General features: G+C 44.3%; 1 protein-coding gene across 1 annotated transcript in view; it reads left to right on the forward strand.

The window, feature by feature from the left end:
- MYO5C (myosin VC) overlaps window positions 1-22,656 on the forward strand; it is a 717,152-nt gene that overhangs the window by 328,271 nt on the left and 366,225 nt on the right. Inside the window, exons 16-18 of the mRNA XM_069222459.1 lie at window positions 1,071-1,168; window positions 15,938-16,024; window positions 16,103-16,214. Of these exons, the coding sequence (XP_069078560.1) occupies window positions 1,071-1,168; window positions 15,938-16,024; window positions 16,103-16,214 (297 nt within the window). The remainder of the gene's footprint in view (window positions 1-1,070; window positions 1,169-15,937; window positions 16,025-16,102; window positions 16,215-22,656) is intronic.

The raw sequence follows: 22,656 nt of genomic DNA on the forward strand, positions 1-22,656 counted from the left end.
GGTCATAATACCATGGCCTAGTGACAGCCGCCGGGCTGGAGACTGTAGTCTTCAGCCTGGCGGTCATTATCGCTGTGGCAGTCGGTGTGTTAACTTGGTGGTTTGGCTTTGGCCAAACCGCCAATTTCATATTGGCAAAGGTATGTACCGTCAGCCTGTTGGCTGTATTACCTCCACTGTTGCACCGACCGCCGGGGTCGTAATAACCCCCTTAGTGTTTTTGGTGCCCTATTCCTCTCAGGAAGATCAAGGACTCTCCAATACATCTTTCAAAACTGCTTAAACTGATCTACCAGCAGTATGTACTCTCTGATTAATAATGGAAATATTACAGCTTTGCTTCTGTTTATGCATTTGAATGTCAGGCTTGACAATCGACTTACATAAGGAATTAAAGAGACTCTCTAAACCTGATTACATTATTCCTTGTAAAAGAACAATGAAGAACTTCTGGCTAATAGAAATGCCAGAGGTTCAATCAGGTCAGCTACATAAACTGTTTGAATGTCTCCATGGCAGCATTGAGCACCATACTGTCTAGTCTAGTCTGTCTAGTATATCAGCTCTCATGCATCTTTCTCCTCATTTTCTCACTCCTGCTGCCCATGAAAACAACAACTGTAAATCCACTCTCCACGCCAATCCACCCTGTGGTGGTCACAAGGTATGACAATTGAGTTCCGGAGAGGCCATTGCCCCTAAGCCACTGTGTGGGAGGAGAGTAAAATACAACATCCAATGCCCATACTTGCCCCAGTTTAGAACAGGGGATAGATTGCTTGGCATTTTAGGAGCATGATTTTTAAGTGAAACCACATAAACACCCAGACAGTGGAAGATACACAGTTGCTAGAACTTTCTCTAAAGGTAGTACAAAAAATGAATATTGAAGGTACAAACAGTTGGTAACTGAATAGCAGTATTTAAATATTCCACGTGGTGTTTTTGTCCTTCTAATATCTTGCCTTTTCACCATTACAACACATTGTGAAATTAAATATGAAAATTGCATGAAGGCAATGATTGTTGATACAACCCATTTGTTCTCTTTGTTTTCTGCATGTTTCTAGTTCCGCAATTCTCTGTCTTTACTCATGGAGACACTTAATGCAACTACTCCTCACTATGTCCGATGTATAAAGCCAAATGATGAAAAGCTACCATTTGAGTAAGTTTGTGTTTTTTCAGTAAAATGAATTTCCTTTTCCAGCTGTAAAACCAAAAATGAATTGCTTTTTTCTGGGCCTACCCAGTCCTCAAAACGTGTCAGAAATCGCCCTAGCAGTATGTACCACCTTGGCAATGTCCAAGTGCAAGTATTCGTGGACAGACCTGATCTCATTTGGTGGTTGCACTTCAGTAAAAAAGCTGCTAATACATTTCCGTATAAGGAAATTGTAAAGAAATGTATGAGAACGTAATGGTCCACCTAAAGAATGCCAATGCTCCTAAAGTAAGTGATTTCGTAGGAATCGATCAACTGCCTCAATACTTATCATGATCTAAAACATCTATTTGTTATTAGTTGGCCAAGCTGATAATCATGTCTGATGCTTGAAATATAATTTGAGAGGCTCATTTGTCAGTGACATAAAACCTGCTTAACCATGTGTTTGGACTTAATGGCAGGTTTCCATTCACAGAAAAGTGGAGACTGAATTTTAAAGGAAGATTTTGTTCATCAGTATGCATGGATATGGTTTTCAATATACAGTTTCAACACAGAGTTTAATATGGAAGTGCTATTCTTCTTTAGTGTCATGGATCTATTCACATGACTATACACAATAAGACTGAGATTTTTGCATTTTTCCTTGGATATTTGCGAATTAGGATTACACGGAGAATTATGTTATAAGCACTAACACCAAACATTGTAACAATTTATGGAAAGGATTGCATGATATGGAGATTCAGGATGAGATAATATTGCAGGTCTTTTTGCACTGTGGTCATCTGTGGGGGAACATTTGTAGAATGCATACACATCTATTGAGGTTTGAGATGTTAAAAAGATCCTGGCAGCTCCAAACTGTAAAGCATTGATTCCATTGTGGAACCTAGGATCAGCTTCTGGTATTTGGGTGGCTGAGTGATTTCTTATTCATTACCTTTTTGTGGTCACCTTTGGTTATTGCGCCCAAGAAGAAAACTCTTATGTGCAACGTTGTATAGTTATGAGAGTGTGGTGCACGATTGTCTGTCTACCAGTATGCAGTGTTTAGAAATATGGCAATTATTTTGGGGGAAATGAGGGAGAACGAGGTGGGTAAAATCAGAAAAGAAACTTAAGTAAAATTTCCAGCTTGGACCAGAATATTTTGACCTTGCTATGAAACTGCCAAATAGGAAACCAATGGGGATGGGTGCTAAATAATCCTGGAGGCCAATGAAGTCTTTACTTACTCCAGTATTGGAACTTTCATAGATTCACATGCTTGAATCATTCCCCGTTGTCGATTTGGGAGTCCCCGGTATAATTTACACCAGTAGTGTCAAGATATATTAACAAAGAAAAAAGGCCTTAGGCCTCTTCAATTTAACAGTCTATCAGAGTCATTTTGTGAAAAGGACCAAACTTGAGCATCCACCCATCAGGCGACAGCACCCTCTAGAATCCTCCTGAGAGAAGCTCCAGCACCTCAGATTTTCTACCGCACGTCGTGCTAGAAAGTCTCCTCAGAGCTCTGCTCTTTCTTCACACCTTTTCAACCTTTTTTTCTCAGAGAAACTTACCTAAGTTGATTTGTCAACTATTTTCCAACTATGTCTGACAAGGAGAAGAAGGGTCTTTTCAGAGACTGTAAGACTTGTGGAAAGAAAAGGCTTCATTCTGAAGACCCTCACCAGGACTGCATTTACTGCCTCTACCCAGACCATTTAGCTAAAGACTGTAAGATTTGTCGTACCTTTTCCTCTAAGACTTTAAAGGACAGGGAAGGCAGACTATTGATATGGCTTCAGAAACTAAAACATAGAGATAATCCAGTTTCTGATTCTGAGAGTGATGAATCTTCAACATCCAAGAGATCATCAAAGAGGACGAGATCAGGCTCAAGATCTCCCTCCCAACTCTCAAGAAAAGCCCACAAAAAGACTGCTTCAGGGTCTTATAAGGGCCGCAGCCCATCTTCCTCTCCTAAGAAAGCTTCCAGGAAAGAGGGGAGAAGTCATTCTACCAGTTCAGAGAGGCACAGAAAATCTTCCTCTGTACCACCATCTGTGCCTTTTAAGAAGCCATCCTCTGTAACTGGGAAAAAAGCATTGTCGACGACGGATTCATCGTCGCCGGTACCGTTGGTGGGTACTTTTCCGACGACGACATCCAGTCCTGCGCTTCCACGGCTCCGCCGGTGACAACGTCGACGAGGAAAGGTATCCCACCGTCGACGAGAACTGCAGCTAAGACATCAGTGTCGACGACGGACTACACGTCGTCATCGTCGACGGCGCTGATGTCAGTGTCAGCCCTACCGTCGTCGACGACCTCGTCGACGGTAGACTCGTCGGTGAGACTTTAAGATCTCCGTGCGCCCAGCGTCTACAACACCGCCTACGACGAAGTCTATGTATGCGCCGTCGACGACATTGTGTCGTCGGCGACACCGTTGATGAGGGAGAAACATCAGAAAAGTGTGGAAAAGCTGACGCCAACTCATACATCACCTAGTAAGGTGTCCTCACTTGTTCCAGTGCACCTTTTAGAGGGAGACGAAGATTCAGATGATGAGGGGCCATTTGGAACAGCCCACAGTCTATCCCAACTGAACGTAAAGTATCAGGAAGAGGAGGAGTATGAGGAAGCCTATGACCCCCAATTTTATGCAGAGCAACAGCAATACCAACAGGGAGCATATATTCCATCCTCCCTATTGACTGACCTCAGAGCGATGTTGGCTTATTACAGCAGGCGGTTTCCCCCTAAAGGAGAGCAACCTTCCCCATCGCCGGTCTCTGGGGTTACCACTCCACATCAGAGGCCAACTTCCTTACCTCTCACGAATGTGGCTACTCCTGATATGACACTTCCTCAGGATACAGACATCTCAGAGGGAGATCAGGAAGAAGGGAAGCTCATGGACACTCACTCCGAGTGGGACGAATACATCATCCCTGCTCCTCCTTCTCAATCTAAGGTGGAATCCCCACCAGAAAACATAGGGGGGGTTTCACAATCTTCTAGAGAGAGCTGCCAAACGTTTTGCTTTACCAATACCAGTCAAGCAAACAGACTGTTTCCTTTACGACTTTAAGGAACCTTTTCAGAAATCTGTATGCTCTATCCCGATGGTTAACTACCTGTGGGAAGAGGGTCTTAAAGTCATGCATAATCTGGCTACAGTTACTGCAGTACTGCCTCGTTTAGATAAGAAATACAAGGCACCGGACGATGCACCAACATGTCTAACTGGACACCCTCCTCCGGATTCGGTGGTAGCTCAGGCAGCACAAAGAAGATCTAAGAACCCTTCTGCCCCAATTTCCGCACCCCCAGACAAAGAGGGTAGACGGCTAGATAATATAGGTAAAAGGTTTTCCTCTATGGCTAGCCTAGTGGTAAGAGCCGCCAACTCTTTGGCTATACTGGCTAGGTTTGATAGGCAACTTTGGGCGGACATTGCACCTTATATTGACCAGTTGCCGGAAGATACAAGATCAGAGGCAAACAAAACGGTACAGGAGGGTCAACGCACGTCTGCTGAACTTATCGACTGTGCAATGGATATTGCAACCACTGCTTTTCGACAGCTCGCCGGTGCAGCGGTGCTTAGAAGACAAGGTTGGCTTAAAGCTACCTCTTTCCGTCCAGAGGTGCAAAATAAAATCTTGGACTTACCTTTTGATGGCCAGGCGTTGTTTGGGAAACACATTGATGACGCCTTACAATCCATCAAATCGGACACAGACACGGCAAGGTCACTAGGGACCCTGCAATATCGAAAGTCTTCCTTTTGACCTAGAGGGCGTGGCCAACCCTCATACAGAGGAGGATATCAGCAACACAGATATTCCACCCATCCTTCCTCTTCCCAACAATATCGCCAATACTACTTACAGAGGCAGTCGCCGCAACCAGCCTATGGTAGACCTGGAGGTCGTGGACACTCAACCCGCCTGGCCAAAGATTCGGCTCGTAGAGCCTGATGCATCCGAGGCTCCGGCTACGTCCAGCTCTCCTCCTTTCATTCTGGGCTGGAGGATATCTCTATTCCTCGAACAATGGCAACCCATCACTTTAGACAAGTGGGTCCTACAATTAGTGAAACTGGGCCATACTTTAGAATTTACCCAATTACCTCCCTCCACCCCCCGCCCCCACCCCCTGCAGGACTCCTTCAAGATACCCTCAACAACTCAAAAATGAGATCGACAAAATGCTTCTCAAAGGAGCTATAGAGAAGGTACTTCGAGCCCAGTGGGGAACAGGATTTTATTCCAGGCTGTTCCTCATTCGGAAAAAGTTGAAGGATTGGAGGCCGATCCTCGATTTAAGGGAGCTAAATGCGTACTTAAAAAAGCAATTGTTCCGTATGATCAGCCTACAAGCTGTCCTCCTGTGTCTCAACCAGGGAGATTTCATGTCTACGCTAGACCTGAAAGACGCATACTTCCACATACCCATCCACCCAGCCCACAGAAAATACCTGAGATTCACCGTAGCCGGCAGCCATTTTCAATTCCGTGTCCTTCCTTTCGGACTGAAATCAGCTCCCAGAATATTTACCAAATGTCTAGCACCAATCGCAGCCTTTCTCACCATCAACTGGGAAAAATCCAAACCTCTACCAGCACGCAATATTACCTTTCTAGGGGCAAAACTGGACACACAATCCACCATTGCATGTCCCACCTTAGAGAGGCATCAAAGGTTACTGACTCTAACAAATTCCATACAGAAAAGAAGCAAGGTTACTGTCCGTCTGTTCAAGTCTCTGTTGGGCATGATGTCTCCATACATACCTCTAGTTCCTCTATGCCGTCTAAAGATGCGCCCCTTGCAGGAACAACTGAATTGTCAACGGCTCCAAGTGTCAGGCACTTTCGAGGATCAGATACACATAACTCCAACAATGCTCAGGGCTCTGAGATGGTGGTCTCTAAGGCATCATCTATCAATCAGCCTTTCGTTTCTACAGCAGCCAGCTCTGTGGACCATAACAACGGATGCATCCCTGGAAGGCTGGGGGGCTGTGTTACAGGATCTGCAAATAAGTGGCAAATGGCCACCGCATCTGGCATCAATGCATATCAATTGGCTGGAGCTCAGAGCAGTGCGCCTGGCATTACAGGCTTTTCTTCCCAAAATCTCAGGATCGCAAGTGGTAATAAGGACGTACAACACCACCACGATGCATTACCTCAACAAACAAGGCGGCACAAGATCTCTCACTCTCTCCAGAGAAGCCCAGAGAATCTGGAATTGGGCCTCGCAGCAAGGCATCACATAATCAGCGGTACACTTGCCGGGAATAGACAACAAGACAGCAGATGCACTCAGCAGGCAGAAGTCGACCTGCCATGAGTGGGAGCTAGACCAGTCAATAGTGAACCACATTTTTTCCCAGTGGGGAACACCGACAGTAGACCTGTTTGCAAGCAAGCACAACGCCAAATACCAGTTCTTCGCAAGTTGGCATCACCAGAAGGGACCTTGGGGGAATGCGTTTTCGATAGTCTGGTCAGACATCTTTGCTTACGCCTTTCCTCCAATTCTGTTGATCCCAAGGGTCCTCACGAAGATGAAAGCAGAGCCGTGCACTCTGATATTAATAGCTCCGTACTGGCCGCGTCAGCATTGGTTCGCGGAACTTCTTCTTCTGTCAATCAAGCCTCACATTCCGCTGCAGCCATTTCCCCAAATGTTGACAATGAACAATGGCCAGGTTTGGCACCCGGATCCGAAGTCGATGCGTTTATCAGCATGGCTCCTGACCACAGGGAGTTCGCACATTTGAATATCCCACAGGAGTGTAGGGATATTTTGTCAAAAGCCAGAGCGGATAGCACCAATAAAACTTATTATTGTAAATGGAGATGATTCTGTGTCTGGTGTCATCAACGGCAGATTAACCCTTTGATCTCACCACCGGAGGAAATATTACCGTACCTATTGCAGCTAGCTCAAGCTGGCCTGGCACATTCTTCCACTAAAGTTCACCTAGCAGAGATAGCTGCATACAGACATTCAGATGCTTCACCCTCACTCTACTCCTCTCGTCTGATTAAGAGGTTCTTGAAGGGGCTTTTCAGAGTTTTCCCTCCTTTCAGACCACCACCTCTTTCGTGGAACCTAAATATCATCTTAGCAGAACTGATGAAACATCTGTTTGAGCCAATCCATCGTGCTTCTCTCAAGTTCCTTTCATGGAAGGTTGCTTTATTGGTTGCTCTCACATCAGCTAGGCGAGTCAGCGAGGTGCACGCTCTCTCCATTCAAGAGCCATTCCTACAGCTTAAACATGACAGACTGCTAATGCGCACTAACCCGCATTTTATTCCAAAGGTTCCTTCAGACTTTCACATCAATGAACCTTTAGTCTTCAAATCCTTTTTTCCTCATCCATCCACTCCGGCTGAGAGGGCATTACACTCCTTAGACGTTAAAAGACGTGTTCAATTCTATTTGGACAGGATTAAGGCGGTCATTCCTACCTTGGCGGGCAGCGGTCGCCGCCCGCCTGGCGGGAACCGCCAGAAGACCTTACCGCGGTCAAGAGACCTCGGCGGTCATTCTGACTTTCCCGCTGGGCTGGCGGGCGACCGTCAAAAGGCCACCTGCCCGCCCAGCGGGAAAGCACCAGCAACGAGGAAGCCGGCTCCGAATGGAGCCGGCGGAGTTGCTGGTGTGCGACGGGTGCAGTTGCACCCGTCGCGATTTTTAGTGTCTGCCAAGCAGACACTGAAAATCAATGTGGGGCCCTGTTAGGGGGCCCCTGCAGTGCCCATGCCAGTGGCATGGGCACTGCAGGGGCCCCCAGGGGCCCCACGACACCCGTTCCCGCCAGCCAGGTTCTGGCGGTGAAAACCGCCAGAACCAGGCTGGCGGGAAGGGGGTCAGAATCCCCATGGCGGCGCTGCTTGCAGCGCCGCCGTGGAGAATTCATAGGGGCAGCGGGAAGCCGGCGGGAAACCGCCGGCTTCCCTTTTCTGTCAGAATAGCCCCAGAAGCACCGCCAGCCTGTTGGTGGTGCTTCCTCCGTCCCTTACCCTGGCGGTCTCGGACCGCCAGGGTAGGAATGACCCCCTAAATCTTTTCAACGCTCTAACCAGCTATTCGTGGCATACAGTGCTCCTAGGAAAGTCATCCACTCTCCAAGCAGAGTATTTCCAGACGGATCGCCTTAGCCATTCGCTTCTGCCATCAAGCAGCGGGCAAACCTCTGCACTCACCTGTACATGCTCACTCCACAAGGGCAGTCTCATCGTCAGTGGCGCTGTTCGCCGGAGTTTCACTACAAGACATTTGTAGGGCAGCAACATGGAGGAGCTGTCATACATTCACAAAACACTACTACTTGGAATCTCTATCTCAGGGAGAGGTAGCAGTGGGTTAAGCGTTCTCAGGAATCTCTTCAGGTGAAGGTGAGCCATCTCTTCTCCATCCCTCCATCCTAGAACAGGTATGCACATTGTTTATATCCTTTATATTCGCTTACACAGTTTAAAAAAAAATAAAAAAGAATAAGAGAACATTCTGACAGACAGATAAGTGGTCATTTTTAATGATAGTATTCATATTACATACGTGTTTTGGGATACTTTTTGCTTTGTCATTCTGGATATCTATAGGTGTATATATATTTATTTATATATATATATATACGTATATATATATATATATATATAGAGGTATACTGTAGTATTCTATTGTTTATGTGAGTGGAATGTGAGCGAGCGATCGCTCCTACCGCGGCAGTTGGTGTCAGCTGGCCGGGGGAGAAGTATTGCGCTTTATTTCTGGAGAATAAACTCAACAACTTTAAACTTCAAAGAGGCTTCCTGTGAATCCTTTACTTCATTTTGGCGACGAGGGCCAGCTGTGGTGGAATAAACGCTGTCCCAACGAATCCAAGTGTGCTAGCAGACGGTGTAAGGAGTTCACAATCGGAATGTTGTCAAGGAGGAACGCGCGTTTTCTCACCTGGTAATTCGCTTCCTCTTCAATTTTTTTTTGTTTTTTTGTTTTTTGACGCCGTTGTGAGAAATCACAGTGTGAACTGAGGGCGTTGCAAGCCCCTCCCTATCTTCGTGATTAGAGGAAAGCACACTACTCGTTCCCTTAGCAACCACACTGGTTGAAAGTGACACTTTTAACTCAACGTTGTCATGGCTTCTGCTATAAATATACCGGCACCATTTTTGGATAACAAAGTGCAACCCTCTTTACAATGGGAAGAATGGATAGATCTATTTGAAAACTACTTGGTGGCATTAGATGGGCAAAATTTCTCTGAGCACAGAAAGAAAGCACTGTTATTAAGTACAGTTGGCAGAGAAGCTCATCATATTTTTAAATATCTACCAGAAATTCGTAATGACGATGGACAACCGAGTGATGTCTATGAAGAGGCGAAACTACATTTTGAAAAGAGATTTTCCAAGGAAGAAAATATCGTTACAAGTTTTATACCAGGCCACAAAAGGATGGAGAGTCGTTAGAAGACTTTGGGCCTGATTACAACTTTGGAGGAGGTGTTAATCCGTCTCAAAAGTGACGGTAAAGTGAGGGATATACCACCAGCCGTATTACGAGTCCATTATATCCTATGGAACTCGTAATACGGCTGGTGGTATATCCGTCACTTTACCGTCACTTTTGGGACGGATTAACACCTCCTCCAAAGTTGTAATCAGGCCCTTTGTCTCTAGTTTACGTGAACTATCGGTGAAGTGCAAATTTGGTCCTATGACTGATGAGCTAATTCGAGACCAATTAATTGTGCAGTGCAGGAGTAAAAAAATGCAAGAGCGGTTATGGGCTGCGAAGAATCCTTCCCAGAAAGATGCAATTTCCATTGCGAAGATTGTAGAAGAGTCAGATTTGTGCATGCGAGAGATGAACAAAAAAGGGAATGGAAGCAGTGAAGGTGGAGAGGAAGTTGCTGTGATATCTAAGAAACCGAATCAGTTCAAGCACAGTGGTGCTTCAAATAGCAAACATGGATCAAGAGATTCGCCTAAAGTTTGCGCACGGTGTGGGAGCGTTGCGCATACCAGCGATGCTAAATGGTGTTTTGCTATTAATAAAGACTGCAGGAAGTGTGGTCGCAAGGGGCATTTTGCACGAATGTGTAAAGACAGCTTCAAAACGAGAGTTGCTGTAGCTGATCCGGCGGAGGAAGGCTGCGATAGTGACCGCATCTTACTTGTTCAGACTGCTGGAACAGACAAAGGGAGAAAAACCAGGCCGAAAGGAATCTTTACTATAGCCGACAAAGAAGTGGAACTAATGGTGGACTCGGGCACACTGTATACTATTGTCCCAAGGTCATTGTGGCTTGAGTTATGGCATGATATTTCTTTGTTACCTAAAGGTATAAATCCTAGAGGGTATCAAGGGGTGGAGATCGATGTTGTGGGCTACTTTACTTCTAGCATTAAGTTTGAAAATCGTTGTGTGGAAGGGAAAGTTTATGTGGCAGAATCTGGTCCACCGATTTTAGGATGGGAGCATCAGTATGATTTGCATATCATCATTGACCCTCATTCTGACAATAAGGTTTTGATAGTAGAAGATGAACCTTTAGAGAAAATTCTTGATGATGCTAATGCTGTGTTTGATGAGAAGTTGGGGGAGTTGAGAGGGTATGTCCATAAAATAGTGCTGGAAGATGGTGCTGTGGCAATGAAACACAAAGTGAGGAGAATACCGCTGGTAGTGAGAGAAGTGAAGAAATTGTTGCAAACTATGATAGATCAGGGCATAATTGAACCTGTCAAGGCCTCACCTTGGGTTTCGCCAGTTGTCATTACAAAAAAAAAGGATGGCAAGCTTCGTTTCTGTGTGGATTTACGCAGTTTGAATAAATTTGTAGTCACAGACTCCTTTCCTCTTCCAAACATAAATGAACTCTTGGCTCTCCTCAAAGGGGGGAGGTTTTTTCAAAATTGGATATGAGGAGTGCTTACCACCAAATTAGATTACATGATGAGTCTCGTGCCCTCACTGCTTTTGTGACCATGGAAGGGACATTTCAATTCACCAGAATGCCATTTGGACTGTCCTTTGCAGCAAGTGTGTTTCAGAGAGTCATGTCGAGCCTGTTCTCGGGATTACATAATGTGTTGTATTTTCAAGATGACATTTTAATTTTTGTTCAAACAGTAAGTGAACATAATTCTGTGCTGAAAGCTGTTCTTAACAAATTGAAAGAGAGTGGTCTGATATTGAGGAGAGACAAGTGTACATTTTTGGTGGAGGAAATTGATTATTTAGGTCATACAGTATCTGGATATGGGTACAGACCCAAAGAAGACTTGTTAAATGCTATTCGGTCAGCACCCGTTCCTAGTACTAAAGATCAGTTGCGCTCATTTATGGGTTTGATAGAGTATTACAACAAGTTTGTTGGGAATTTTGCAAGGAAAACTGAAAGTTTAAGAATGTTGCTGAGGAAGGGGTCCAACTTCAAGTGGGGAAAGGAGCAACAACTTGCATTTGATATAGTAAAGGAAGATATTTGTGGAGCTGGTATTCTGTCTTCTTTTGATACTCATCTAAGGACAATCCTGACTGTGGATGCGAGTGCTTGTGGTTTGGGAGCCGTACTGTCTCAAGTAAGTAAAGGGAAAGAAGCTACTGCGGCTTTTGCATCGCGGTCTTTAACAGCGTGTGAACGGAATTATTCTGTTATTGAACGCAAGGCTTTGGCGGCTGTGTGGTCTGTTGAGTATTTCAGAACCTTTCTTTGGGGCATAGATTTTACTTTACGGTCCGATCACAAACCATTACTCAAAGTGTTGAGTCCTGGTGGTGCGGGTAAAGGTTCCGCTAGGCTTGCGAGATTAGCTGCTAGACTCCAAGAATATCTCTTCAGTATGAGTTATATTCCCAGTTGGGAAAATGCTCAGGCAGATTGCCTCTCTAGACTCCCTGTAGACTCATTGGGTTTGGTTAAGGGTGAGGATATACTTCAAGAACAAGAAGGAGCAGTGGCTTGGTTGAGTGACATTGAGGAGCTGGGCGAAGGCACATTTTCGGCGGAGGAGTGGAGGACGTGTATGGAGAGAGACTCAGTACTCAAGGGTGTCATACGCATGATTGTAGAAGGTAAAAGGAGGGACAGCACGGTTGTTCCTTCCTTGAGACCTTATTTAAAATTGGTGGATGAATTATCTGTTCTAGATTCGCACTTGCTTATGAGAAATGACAAGTTTATTCCACCAGAAGGTCTAAGAAAGAGGATTTTTGGGTTGGCCCATGAGGGTCATTTGGGTCAAACCATTACTAAGAAGAGAGTCAGGGAACACTTTTGGTGGCCTGGCATGGATGATATGATCTCAAGGTGGGTTGTAGATTGTGCAACATGCAAAGAGAGCGAAAAAAGTTTGAAAACTGGTGTGCATGGAATTCAGGGCCATATTGATGATCCTGGGTTACTGTGGTGAAGTGTGTGTTTAGATTTCATTGGTCCCATGCAGGGTGTAGGAAATGCATACAAAAATGCTGTGATCATGGTTGATGTGTACTCTAGATGGGTGGTCGTAAGATTTGTACGTGAAATTACCACCAAGAGCATTATTGAAGTGTTGAGGGAAGTTTTTCTGGAAGAAGGTCTTCCCAGAATCCTAATAACAGCCAATGGAACTCAACTTATTTTCATGAAATGAAGAGGTTTTTGGAAAACTCGGGGATCATTCATAAGCGTACTGCTCTATATAATCCTCAAGCCAATGGAATGGTAGAGAGAATAAACCTATTGGTGAAAGGCACAATTTTAATGGGGGTGCAGAGTGGAAAAGATGTTAAGGAAATTGTGAATGAGATGGTTTGGGCCCACCGTACTACGTTAAATAAGTCTACAGATACAACCCCGTTTGAAAGAATGAGAGGAAGGAAGCCAGGTTCGAAATTACTGCCAGCATGGTTATTGAATGGTGGTGTATGTAATGCACAGTTTGTAAACAAAGAAACAAGGAAAAATGATATTGAGGAAGGTGATTGGGTAAAGATAAGGCATGGCAGAGTTGTTGGTGGTCTTTCTAAATTCTGGGGTCCTTTTAAAGTCAGAAAGGTGGGAGCTAATCATGTTGAGTTGGAAAATAAGGACAAATGGAATAAAAGGAAGGTTGCGCTCTATCAAAAGAGGGAAGAATGTGATGTGGTGTTTAAGGACAATTCTTCTTTTAGTAGGGATTACAAAGTCAATTCTCCTTTTGGTAGAGATTACAATAGTTTTATGTTCATGAGTGATAAAGAGTTCATTGCCAAGTCGGATGAGAATTCTTCTGGGGCTGCAGAGCAAGTGTTGCATAGTCCGGTTACAAGTGGTACTGAGTGTGTTCCAGAGGGAGCAGTTTCTGGTTCAGCAGAATCTGTTTCCATTGATAGCTCCACAGATGGTGGTCGCAACCCAAGGGTTCGCAGACCGCCTGGTTATCTAAGAGATAATATTCAGTTTGTTTGAACAGTATCTAGGTTTACGTTTGCTTTTCTGTTATTAACATCATTATTAGGTTAATTACTTTTGCTATGTTGCTATATTAGCATTTGGTCATTCTCTGTTTTTTTTTTTTTTTTTTGTTTTGTGCTTGTGGGTGTTTTGGGAAGATCGGAAGGGAGGGGACTGTGTAGTATTCTATTGTTTATGTGAGTGGAATGTGAGCGAGCGATCGTTCCTACTGCGGCAGTTGGTGTCCGCTGGCCGGGGAGAAGGATTGCGCTTTATTTCTGGAGAATAAACTCAACAACTTTAAACTTCTGAATCCTTTACTTCATATACCTTTATAGTTATATAGATTTATATGCAGGAATATAATGAGGTTTCATGTATCAAGGTGTTTTCGATCAAATATATTATTATACTACAATGTGCATAGCTACTGCTCTCTACTCTGATTCAAGCATGTGAATCTATGAAAGTGTCAATACTGGAGTAAGAAAATAAGTTACTTACCTGTAACTGTAGTTCTCCAGTGTTGGAATCTTTCATAGATTCACATGCGACCCACCCGCCTCCCCGGAGAAGCTCACTTCACCCCTCTCTCTCTCTCTCTCTCTCTCTCTCTTTTTTCCTATATTGTACGCACTTGTGCTTGGAAAATCTGAGGTGCTGGAGCTTCTCTCAGGAGGATTCTAAAGGGTGCTGTTGCTTGATTGGTGGATGCTCAAGTTTGGTCCTTTTCACACAATGACTCTGATAGACTGTTAAATTGAAGAGGCCTAAGGCCTTTTTTCTTTGTTATTATATCTTGACACTACTGGTGTAAATTATACCGGGGACTCCCATCTCGACGACGGGGAATGATTCAAGCGTGTGAATCTATGAAAGATTCCAATACTGGAGAACTACAGTTACAGGTAAGTAACTTATTTTCTTATGATCTTGTATTCCTTATGGCTCAATGTAGGAATATGATATTAAGTCACCTTTTGCTAGAAGAGAAAAAAATGATGTGCAAACACATATGTATGACTATCAAGCAAACTGCGGGTAGAAAATAAGCTAAGAACTGTTGGAGAGAAAATGTGTTTGCCTTATAGGGATTTCATAGTGGGTTGACGTACAATTACTTCACTAAGCAAGGCTAGTGAAACATCGAAGTAAGGACCCTAGGAGCATTCACAAAACCTAATGTGGTGATCGGTGAGTTCATTCTCCTCTGCAGATTGTGCTGCATTGCATGCTTTCAGCAGGCCATTAGTTCCTAACCAGTTAAGTTTTATTAATTCACATTTATTCGGTTGAATATTGTGACCTCCTATCCTTCAACTTACTATGATGTTGATAATAGTGAACAATCTTTTCCTAAATAAAGAACATGACATAAATGTAGAAGTTGTGGTACGTAGCCTGTCATCTCACTATAGCTCCTTTTTCCAAACTACTACGCCCTCGTGGCTTCCTTCACTTAGTCAGAAAATAGGCATTTGTGGTAATCATTAGTAATGAATATCACTGATTCACTAAAACAAAGGTGTACATATATACTCATCACTGATTCACTAAAGCAAAGGTGTACATATAAACACATCACTGATTCACTGAAGCAAAGGTGTATATATATACTCATACACATACTCATAGACATGGGTATAAATGTACATCTGGAAATTTACAAAAATCCCCAGTAGTGCGCCTGGAAAGCTAAGCTACAGCTCCACATTTGGGAAAGCAGCCATGTTGTGCAAATACATTATTTTTTTCTTTTACTTTTTCATCTACAGGAATTAAATTTCCCTCATGGATAAACCTCTTCTCTACGAATACAAGCTCTCGATTTTGTGGACGTTCACAAACTTTCAAGGCAAACAAAGCTTTGACTCTCCCACTCCACAGCCCCTTGTCTGCAAGTTATTACTGCGTGACGGTACATGGTTATAGCGTTCAGTAGTAAAGCTGTGCAGTAGTAAAACCATGCATGTGTACCTGAACATATTTGTTATGTGGGTAACTGACCAGTGTAAATGAGTCCATGTTCTGCACTAAGCACACATTTACAGCCCTAAATATCTTTATGAATGACGTACTTTGTTTTTGGAACAATGGCTCATTAAGAGTGGAAGCATAAGGTGCTGGACGTTTACTGAGGGACATAAATAATTCAGTTATCTCTACTCTAGTGTTAAAACTTCTTAGGGAACTCTAAAATATTCTACTAAGCATTACAGTGTCATTAGTTTTCAGAATTATGTAACAAGTCATTGTGCATGTATTTTTTCGGGCTTCTGTCTGTATATGTAAACCTGCTAATACACTTTTATAATTCACTTCAGATACGACCCAAAAAGAGTAGTACAGCAACTGAGAGCATGTGGTGTTTTGGAAACAATTCGAATCAGTGCCCAGAGCTACCCCTCCAGGTATACGATGTCATTATATTTTCAAATACATCGTAAATGTTCGAGATACGTTTTAACACATACTTTCTTGTTATTCAGGTGGACGTATCTCGAGTTTTATGGCCGTTACAGCATTCTCATGACTCAACAAGAGCTTTCACTGAATGACAAGAAACAGATTTGTAAGAACGTTTTACAGCGATTAATCAAGGTATGGCTTGCCACTTTAACTTATTTTAATGTGCTCACTGTTTATACATTAAAGTGTCGGCTCTTCCAAAAGGGCAGCGGCGGCTGCAAACCTTTCAAAGAAAAGGATAATAAATGATGTTTATTGTCCTTTTCTTTGAGAGGGGTGGGGCCACGTGGTGCCGAGTGTGAGAGGAGTGCTCTGCACTCCCCCTCAAAACGCATGTGTGTTTGGCCGGCTATCTAGGGACGGCCAAACACACATGCGCACAAGGCTTTCTCCAGCCCAGCAAAAGCTACTCTAAGCTGCTTCAGGATTGGCACAGGGCAGGCTGGGAGCCTGTACCTCCCTGCAGCGAGATGAGAGGAGGCAGAGGAGTGGCGCGGGTGCGGATGTAAGTGTTTTAAAAAAAAAAGAAATATTTAAAGAAATTCTTCTCTCTCTCTCCCCGCGCATGATGCCCCGTCGAGCCGCGACTGCATTTAACTACACATTGTGTTGTAATTTGTGTTAGTTTAACATCTATTGGAGCTGGAAAGTAGAACATGTACTTGTTTGTGTCTTTAAGTCTGTCTCCAAACCTCTTTAGCTGTTTAAAACCACATCTAATGCCATCAGCTCTTCAAAATGAAGAAGAGGTGTAGAGAGTGAGTGGGCTTTGGGTCAGCCCACTTCAGCCATTGGTTTTCATGTGTTTTTCAGAATTTGCCATTTCCTAGATGGGTTGCCCACCAACGGTATGGCATTTCGAGGATGTCTGTATTTTTAAAGACCTTCACATTGTGGCTTTCCCAAAATTGCAACAGCAATACCAGCCCATTTATACCATGAGACTGGAAGAAACCGGTTTATTGGTAGAGGAGGATGGAAGCCCTTCTCAAGCCACAACTATAACCCTTGTCAGGGTGAACCACAAAGTCGATAAATTAACCTCTGTTTAACCCTCTGGTAGCTAGGCACAAAAAGCAGTCAGGCTTTGGAGACAATGTGTAAGGTATATATGCAGCACACAAACAGTAATAAGGTGAAAACTCAAGAAAAATCCCAAACCAATTTACAGCAATAACTGTCATAAATAAAAGGATACCAGAATGACAAAAGTCAAGTCATTAGAACTAGAGCAATTAAATCTTAAGGTTTTAGGTAGTTATAGTACCGAAAAGAACAAAGCGGCACTCGTGATCATCTGGTCAGGAAATTAACATCACAAATGTATGCTGTATGCAAGGGAGGGTGAGCGAGATTGTCAGGAACTGTCGGGTGAAGCTGACTAGGCTGGTGGCAGGCAGAATATTGGGTACAGAGCTTTACAAGATCACACAGATCAAACAGAAAGTCAAAGGAGAGAAGGGATCCAAAAGGGAAGCTGTAATCTAGGGAATAACACAGAAGGCAATGTTGCAACAATTGCCGTTACAATTTCCGACTGTTAATACTCATATATTGGACATACATGCAAAGGCAGTGTCTGTGGAGCTGACCCCTATGGTGATGTTAAAAAAGTAACTGAAAGACCATACTCACAGTGGACAAGGAACACCACCTAGGTTGTCAGCTGAGCCCACGGATTCTGGAGATCAATCCGGAACACGCAAGGTGGTAACAGCAAGGGTGTAGAACTAAATACAACCACCGTAGACAAGGCGCTGACAAGGAAGAGTGCTTTACAGAAAAGAAGGGGCAACAAAGGGCACACTTGGCAGAAAGCAAGTACTAAACAGGAAGGAAAGCTAGAAGCAAGACAGCGGGAGTACAACCAACTAGGAACTGGAACAAGGAAATGGAAAGAAAGGCAAGAACTGGGCAAAGGAAAATACAGTAAGAGAGGCTTCAAGGGAGCACAATAAGTGCTAGTGCAGGTATATGGAAACAAGGGAACACAACAGGCAGAAATAGTTCAAGAAATAAGGAATAGCTGAGGCTCAGGAGACAAATAGCACTGCTGGGAGTGCTAGTTCAGGAACAAGGATTTGCTAAGGTTCAAAAGAACAAGGTAGCACTGTGGAGAGTGCTAGTTCAGGGGCAATGATTTGATACAGCTCAGGAATAGGAACAAGGATAGCTATAGCTCGGTAACAGGAACAATACAGCTCACGAACAAGGAATAAATACAGCTCAGGAGGAAGGAAGAAAGAATAACCAAAGCTCAGCTAACAATGGAGAAATACCCAAAGCTCTGGAACAGGAACAAAGAAGGACAGTGGCTCAGAGACAACAAGAAACAAGGGCCAATCTGACCGGAAGACAGCTACAATGACCCACACTGGACTGAAAGGAGCTGAGGCTTAAAAGGGCTCACAGTAATCACATGCATCAGTTGTGAGCAGGCTAGCAGCAGCCAGCCAAGGGGGGCTGAATTCCTCCACCCATCCTTGGCCTGTAGGGGTGGAGATGAAGCAGTGAGTGGGGGATTCTAGGTAATGGCATTCCAAGCATGACCAGATTGGCTTCCACAAAACCCGGCAAGGATTGGTAATGGATGATAATTTGCAAATGGCATCCAAATGGCTGGAAGTCAGGAAATGCATGCAGGGAAAGGTCAAGGAGCCTATTATTCCCACAATTTCACCTCCTGGTGATGGGCACGAGAGCACAGGGAGCGATTTGTGATACGGATGCAGGGGCCAGGTTAATCCCACTGAAAAGTTTACCTTTTCAAAGTCAGGCACGAAGAGTTACATTCACGGTGAATAAGGCCAGGATGAGCAGGAAGAGAATCACAGATGACAAAACGCAGGCCTCGTGTTGTGGACGGTCATCGCTGTAGTGGGAAAATCCTGTTGGGCGTCACATACGCTCTGTGCTGGAGCTTCATGTTGGAGCTCACCTCAGCCTTTAATTTCTGTAGTACGAATTAGACGCTTTGCATTGCATTTTGTTGCTAGCAGTTGCTGTAGCACAAGCTTTTCAGAACATTACATTGGCGATCATCACGGGAGACAGTGTCTCAAAGCCATCTTACCCATTCACAGGTCCAACACTTTAGGATGTCTCCTTTTCTTGCAGAGGACTGCACTCTGGTGCAATCCAAGGGTCCAGCGCTTGGGAAGGCACCTCTTGGAATCAGAGGCCAGCAGGGGTCAGGCAGGTCCCAGCAAGTCCAGTTTCAGCTTGCCAGCTGTGTAGTTGCAGGAAGGCCTCTAGAGCTTGTATCTATGAAGTTCAGCACAGGAGGTCAGAAAATTGATCTTTGGAGTTTCTCAGGTTACCCTGGGATGAAGGGAGCAGGTCCAGTCTTCCGGCAGGCCTTAAGCAGCATGGCAGTCCTCTGGTACCATCTTGGCAGTCCTCTGTAGAACAAGGCATAAATCAAGAAGCATGGCAGTTCTCTTTTGTAGTATCCATAGGACCAGGGATGTTTTGAAGAGTGGCTCTAGAGGCCCACTATTTATACTTGGTGTCAATCTTTGAAGTGGAGGAATCGTCTAGTTTCTCTGCATCTGATTCTGGAAAGTTCTTCCCTTACCCTGCCTAGAAACCAAGAAGTCCGGGGTGACAAAAGGCTAAAGTGAAGTTCCTTTGTGTGTTTGTGCTGGAGAGATCTTGAAATTAAGTGTAGTTAGGGCAGGAAATAGCTGTGCCCCCAACCATCCTGGCAGGATTGCCCATCCTCCCAACATCTAGTCCCCTTTTGTCTCACTGCCTAGGAGGAATACACAAAGCCCAACAGCTTGGTTAGTCACAGTAATGTGACCTGGGGCACTGGCAGTAGGCAGCAAATTGTAATACTTAATGTTTTTACATAGTACTTATGACGAAGCATGGAAAGACTGTTATGGTGAGTAGCACGCTATTCCTGAACCCTACATTAGCAGTCAGTAGGTTAGTTATTAGGTGTTAGAAATTTGGTTTCTGGTTGGCTGTGGTATGCAACCTGTCCAACCAGGAACCACAATTCTAGTCAGGGAAGTCACAAACATACCCTAGGTTAACACTTGCTCACCCTCTAGTAGCTTGGCACAGAGCAGTCAGACTTAACTTAAGAGGCAGTGTGTAAAGTATTTTTGCAACACTTCCATTAGTAAAACTCTGAAAACACCACTCAAAAGTAATCCACACCAGGCCAGAAATATAGAGCTTCTTTTAATAAATAAAACAAGATCAAAATGAAAAAAGCCAATAAGTAGAGTCGAGATGAGCATTTTTAAAGAATAAATGCAAAATAGCACTTACAAGCAATATGCGCTTCAATGGCTGGTTGCGTTGCACTGGTAAAGTAAAAAGTTCAGGCGAACCACAATGAAGCAGGGTCCAGATACAGAGACCCACTTGGCCCAGCTGAACTAGAGTACCTTGATCCGGGATATGTCATAGTCGACGAAGATACGAGGTGCAGCTGAAGCAATGCGTCAGTGTCGAGCCAAGTGGTGGACAAGATGCATTGATTTGCTCCATGCAGCTGTGGTGATGCAGCGGTTCAGAGTGCTACACATTGGTACCGAATGCGATGTGCGGCTGCTGCTCCCAGAGAAGGCAACGTGTCCATTTCGAAGGCAATACGCTGGTTCCGAAGGCGATGCACCTGGTCCACTCTCCTCAACGGCAAGGATGCGCTGGTTCCTACCCTCACAAAGGCAAAGATGCATTGGTTCAGATGGAGATGCGTGGGTTCTAGTTCAAGCAGCACTTTATACCCACTTTAAAGGGTCCAGGACTTGGTTGAAATCACTTGGCAGGGCAAGACTTGCAGCAAGCAAAGTCCAGGTGCTGTAGCAGGGTGAGGTGAAGTATTGTGTGTCCCTGGGACTTCAGGAAACAAGAGACCAGTCATCTGGCCCTTGGAGTCACTCTGGGTTGTAGAGATGCAGGTTCAGTCCTTCTCACTCCCAGTCAAGAGGGCAGCAGACAGCAGGTCAGTACAGCAAAGACAGAGTCCAGCAGAGTAGTAGCTCAGCAAATGTCAGTCCTTGTTGCAGCACAGCAGTCCTTCCTTCTGGCAGAGTATCCACAGGTCCAAAAGTGTACTGAGTTGGTATAGTCAGAAATCCAGTTCTTATATTGAGTGGTGTCTTTGAAGTGGGAGAGCCTTCAAAGAAGCCTTGAAGTGCACAGAGGTCCTCCCTTCCTGCCCTGGTTCCAGACTCATTGCAGAGGTGCATGTAGACCAGTGGCGGCTCCTCAGCAATACCGGAGGAGCGTCTCTCCACTGGCTAAAAGCCAGCAGTTGAGAAATAAAATGATATTTTGTTTTATTTTTCATTTGCTGGCTCAGCCACGCCTGAGTATGAAGGAAGGGGCAGGGCTGGGAGGGGATGGAGGAAGGGAGGCGGAGGAGTGGAGTGCACTAAGTGCTCATGTTAGTTTTGCTGCCCGTCTTAGGCCAGCCACACTGACATGCACGGGTAGGTTTCTTGAACTGCACAGACTCCAACGCAGTGTCTGTGCAGCAGACAAAGCCGCTCAGACCAATCCCGACGCTGCTGTCATGCTAGGTATAACATGAGAGCAGCACCACAATTGCGTGGGAAGCCTGTGCTGGTGTCCCGTGGACTGCTGGGACATCATCAGAAGAGGAGCGTGAGGTGGCAGGCAACGTCAGGAAAGGTATGTTTATTTTTTTATTTTTTAAGGGCTGACACTTCATAATTAGTTTTGCATTTATACATTAGTGGGGTATTGGGTGGTAGTTTTTGAGGTTGAATTGTTAGTCATGGGGAAAAATACAAGAATAAAAGCATAATTATAAGAAATACATTTCTGACAGTCACAGCTATATACAACATGCAGCAGTCACAATGTTAGCTTCATGGCAATAATAAATCCACAACTGGAGAATAGTAGGACATTAGTTGCTTTGCCCTAAATAAATTAAGCAAGCCAGATCATTCTACAGATACATGATATGTTATCCCCATCGAGTAGCATCTTCTACTGTTAGTATAGCACTGAAGAGCTTTCCCAATCTGAGTGTCCTTTCTTTATTTGGCCTTGAAGGGAGAAAACAAGGCAGTGGATCAATGTCTGTATGTGTGTGTGCTTGCTTGCATGTCTGGTCTATTTGGTGACAGAATTTGAGCCTATTAAAGAATGTCAATTAAAGATAATCTGTTAGGGGATACTAGACACAGGTGAGTTCAAAGGAGTAAGAGGTAATGCTTCCTCTCCATCTGGTAGTGTTTGCAGTCAGAACAGAGCATACTCAATCAGGCTCTCCTTGATTGATTGATTTACCTGTAGGGCTTCCAAACTGAAGCGGGAGACACATATAAGCCCCATGGTCTGGTGGAGATTGCAAAATAGCAGAGGACATGTGTCCTAATGGAACATTCTTCACACTCCAGAAGGCCCCAAAGACCTTTTGTATTGGAATAAGTAAATTCTTGCAATATATGAAGCTAGCAAAAACAGTAATGGACATATGAGTTATTTTCTGAAACATTGGAAGTCATGGTTACTATACTGAATTCAGCATGGCCCACACAGCTAGTCTTACATTTAAACAGGGCTTTGAAGATGGATGAAG

This window comes from Pleurodeles waltl, chromosome 3_1, assembly GCF_031143425.1.
Source record: "Pleurodeles waltl isolate 20211129_DDA chromosome 3_1, aPleWal1.hap1.20221129, whole genome shotgun sequence".
NCBI classification, from domain to species: Eukaryota; Metazoa; Chordata; class Amphibia; order Caudata; family Salamandridae; genus Pleurodeles; species Pleurodeles waltl.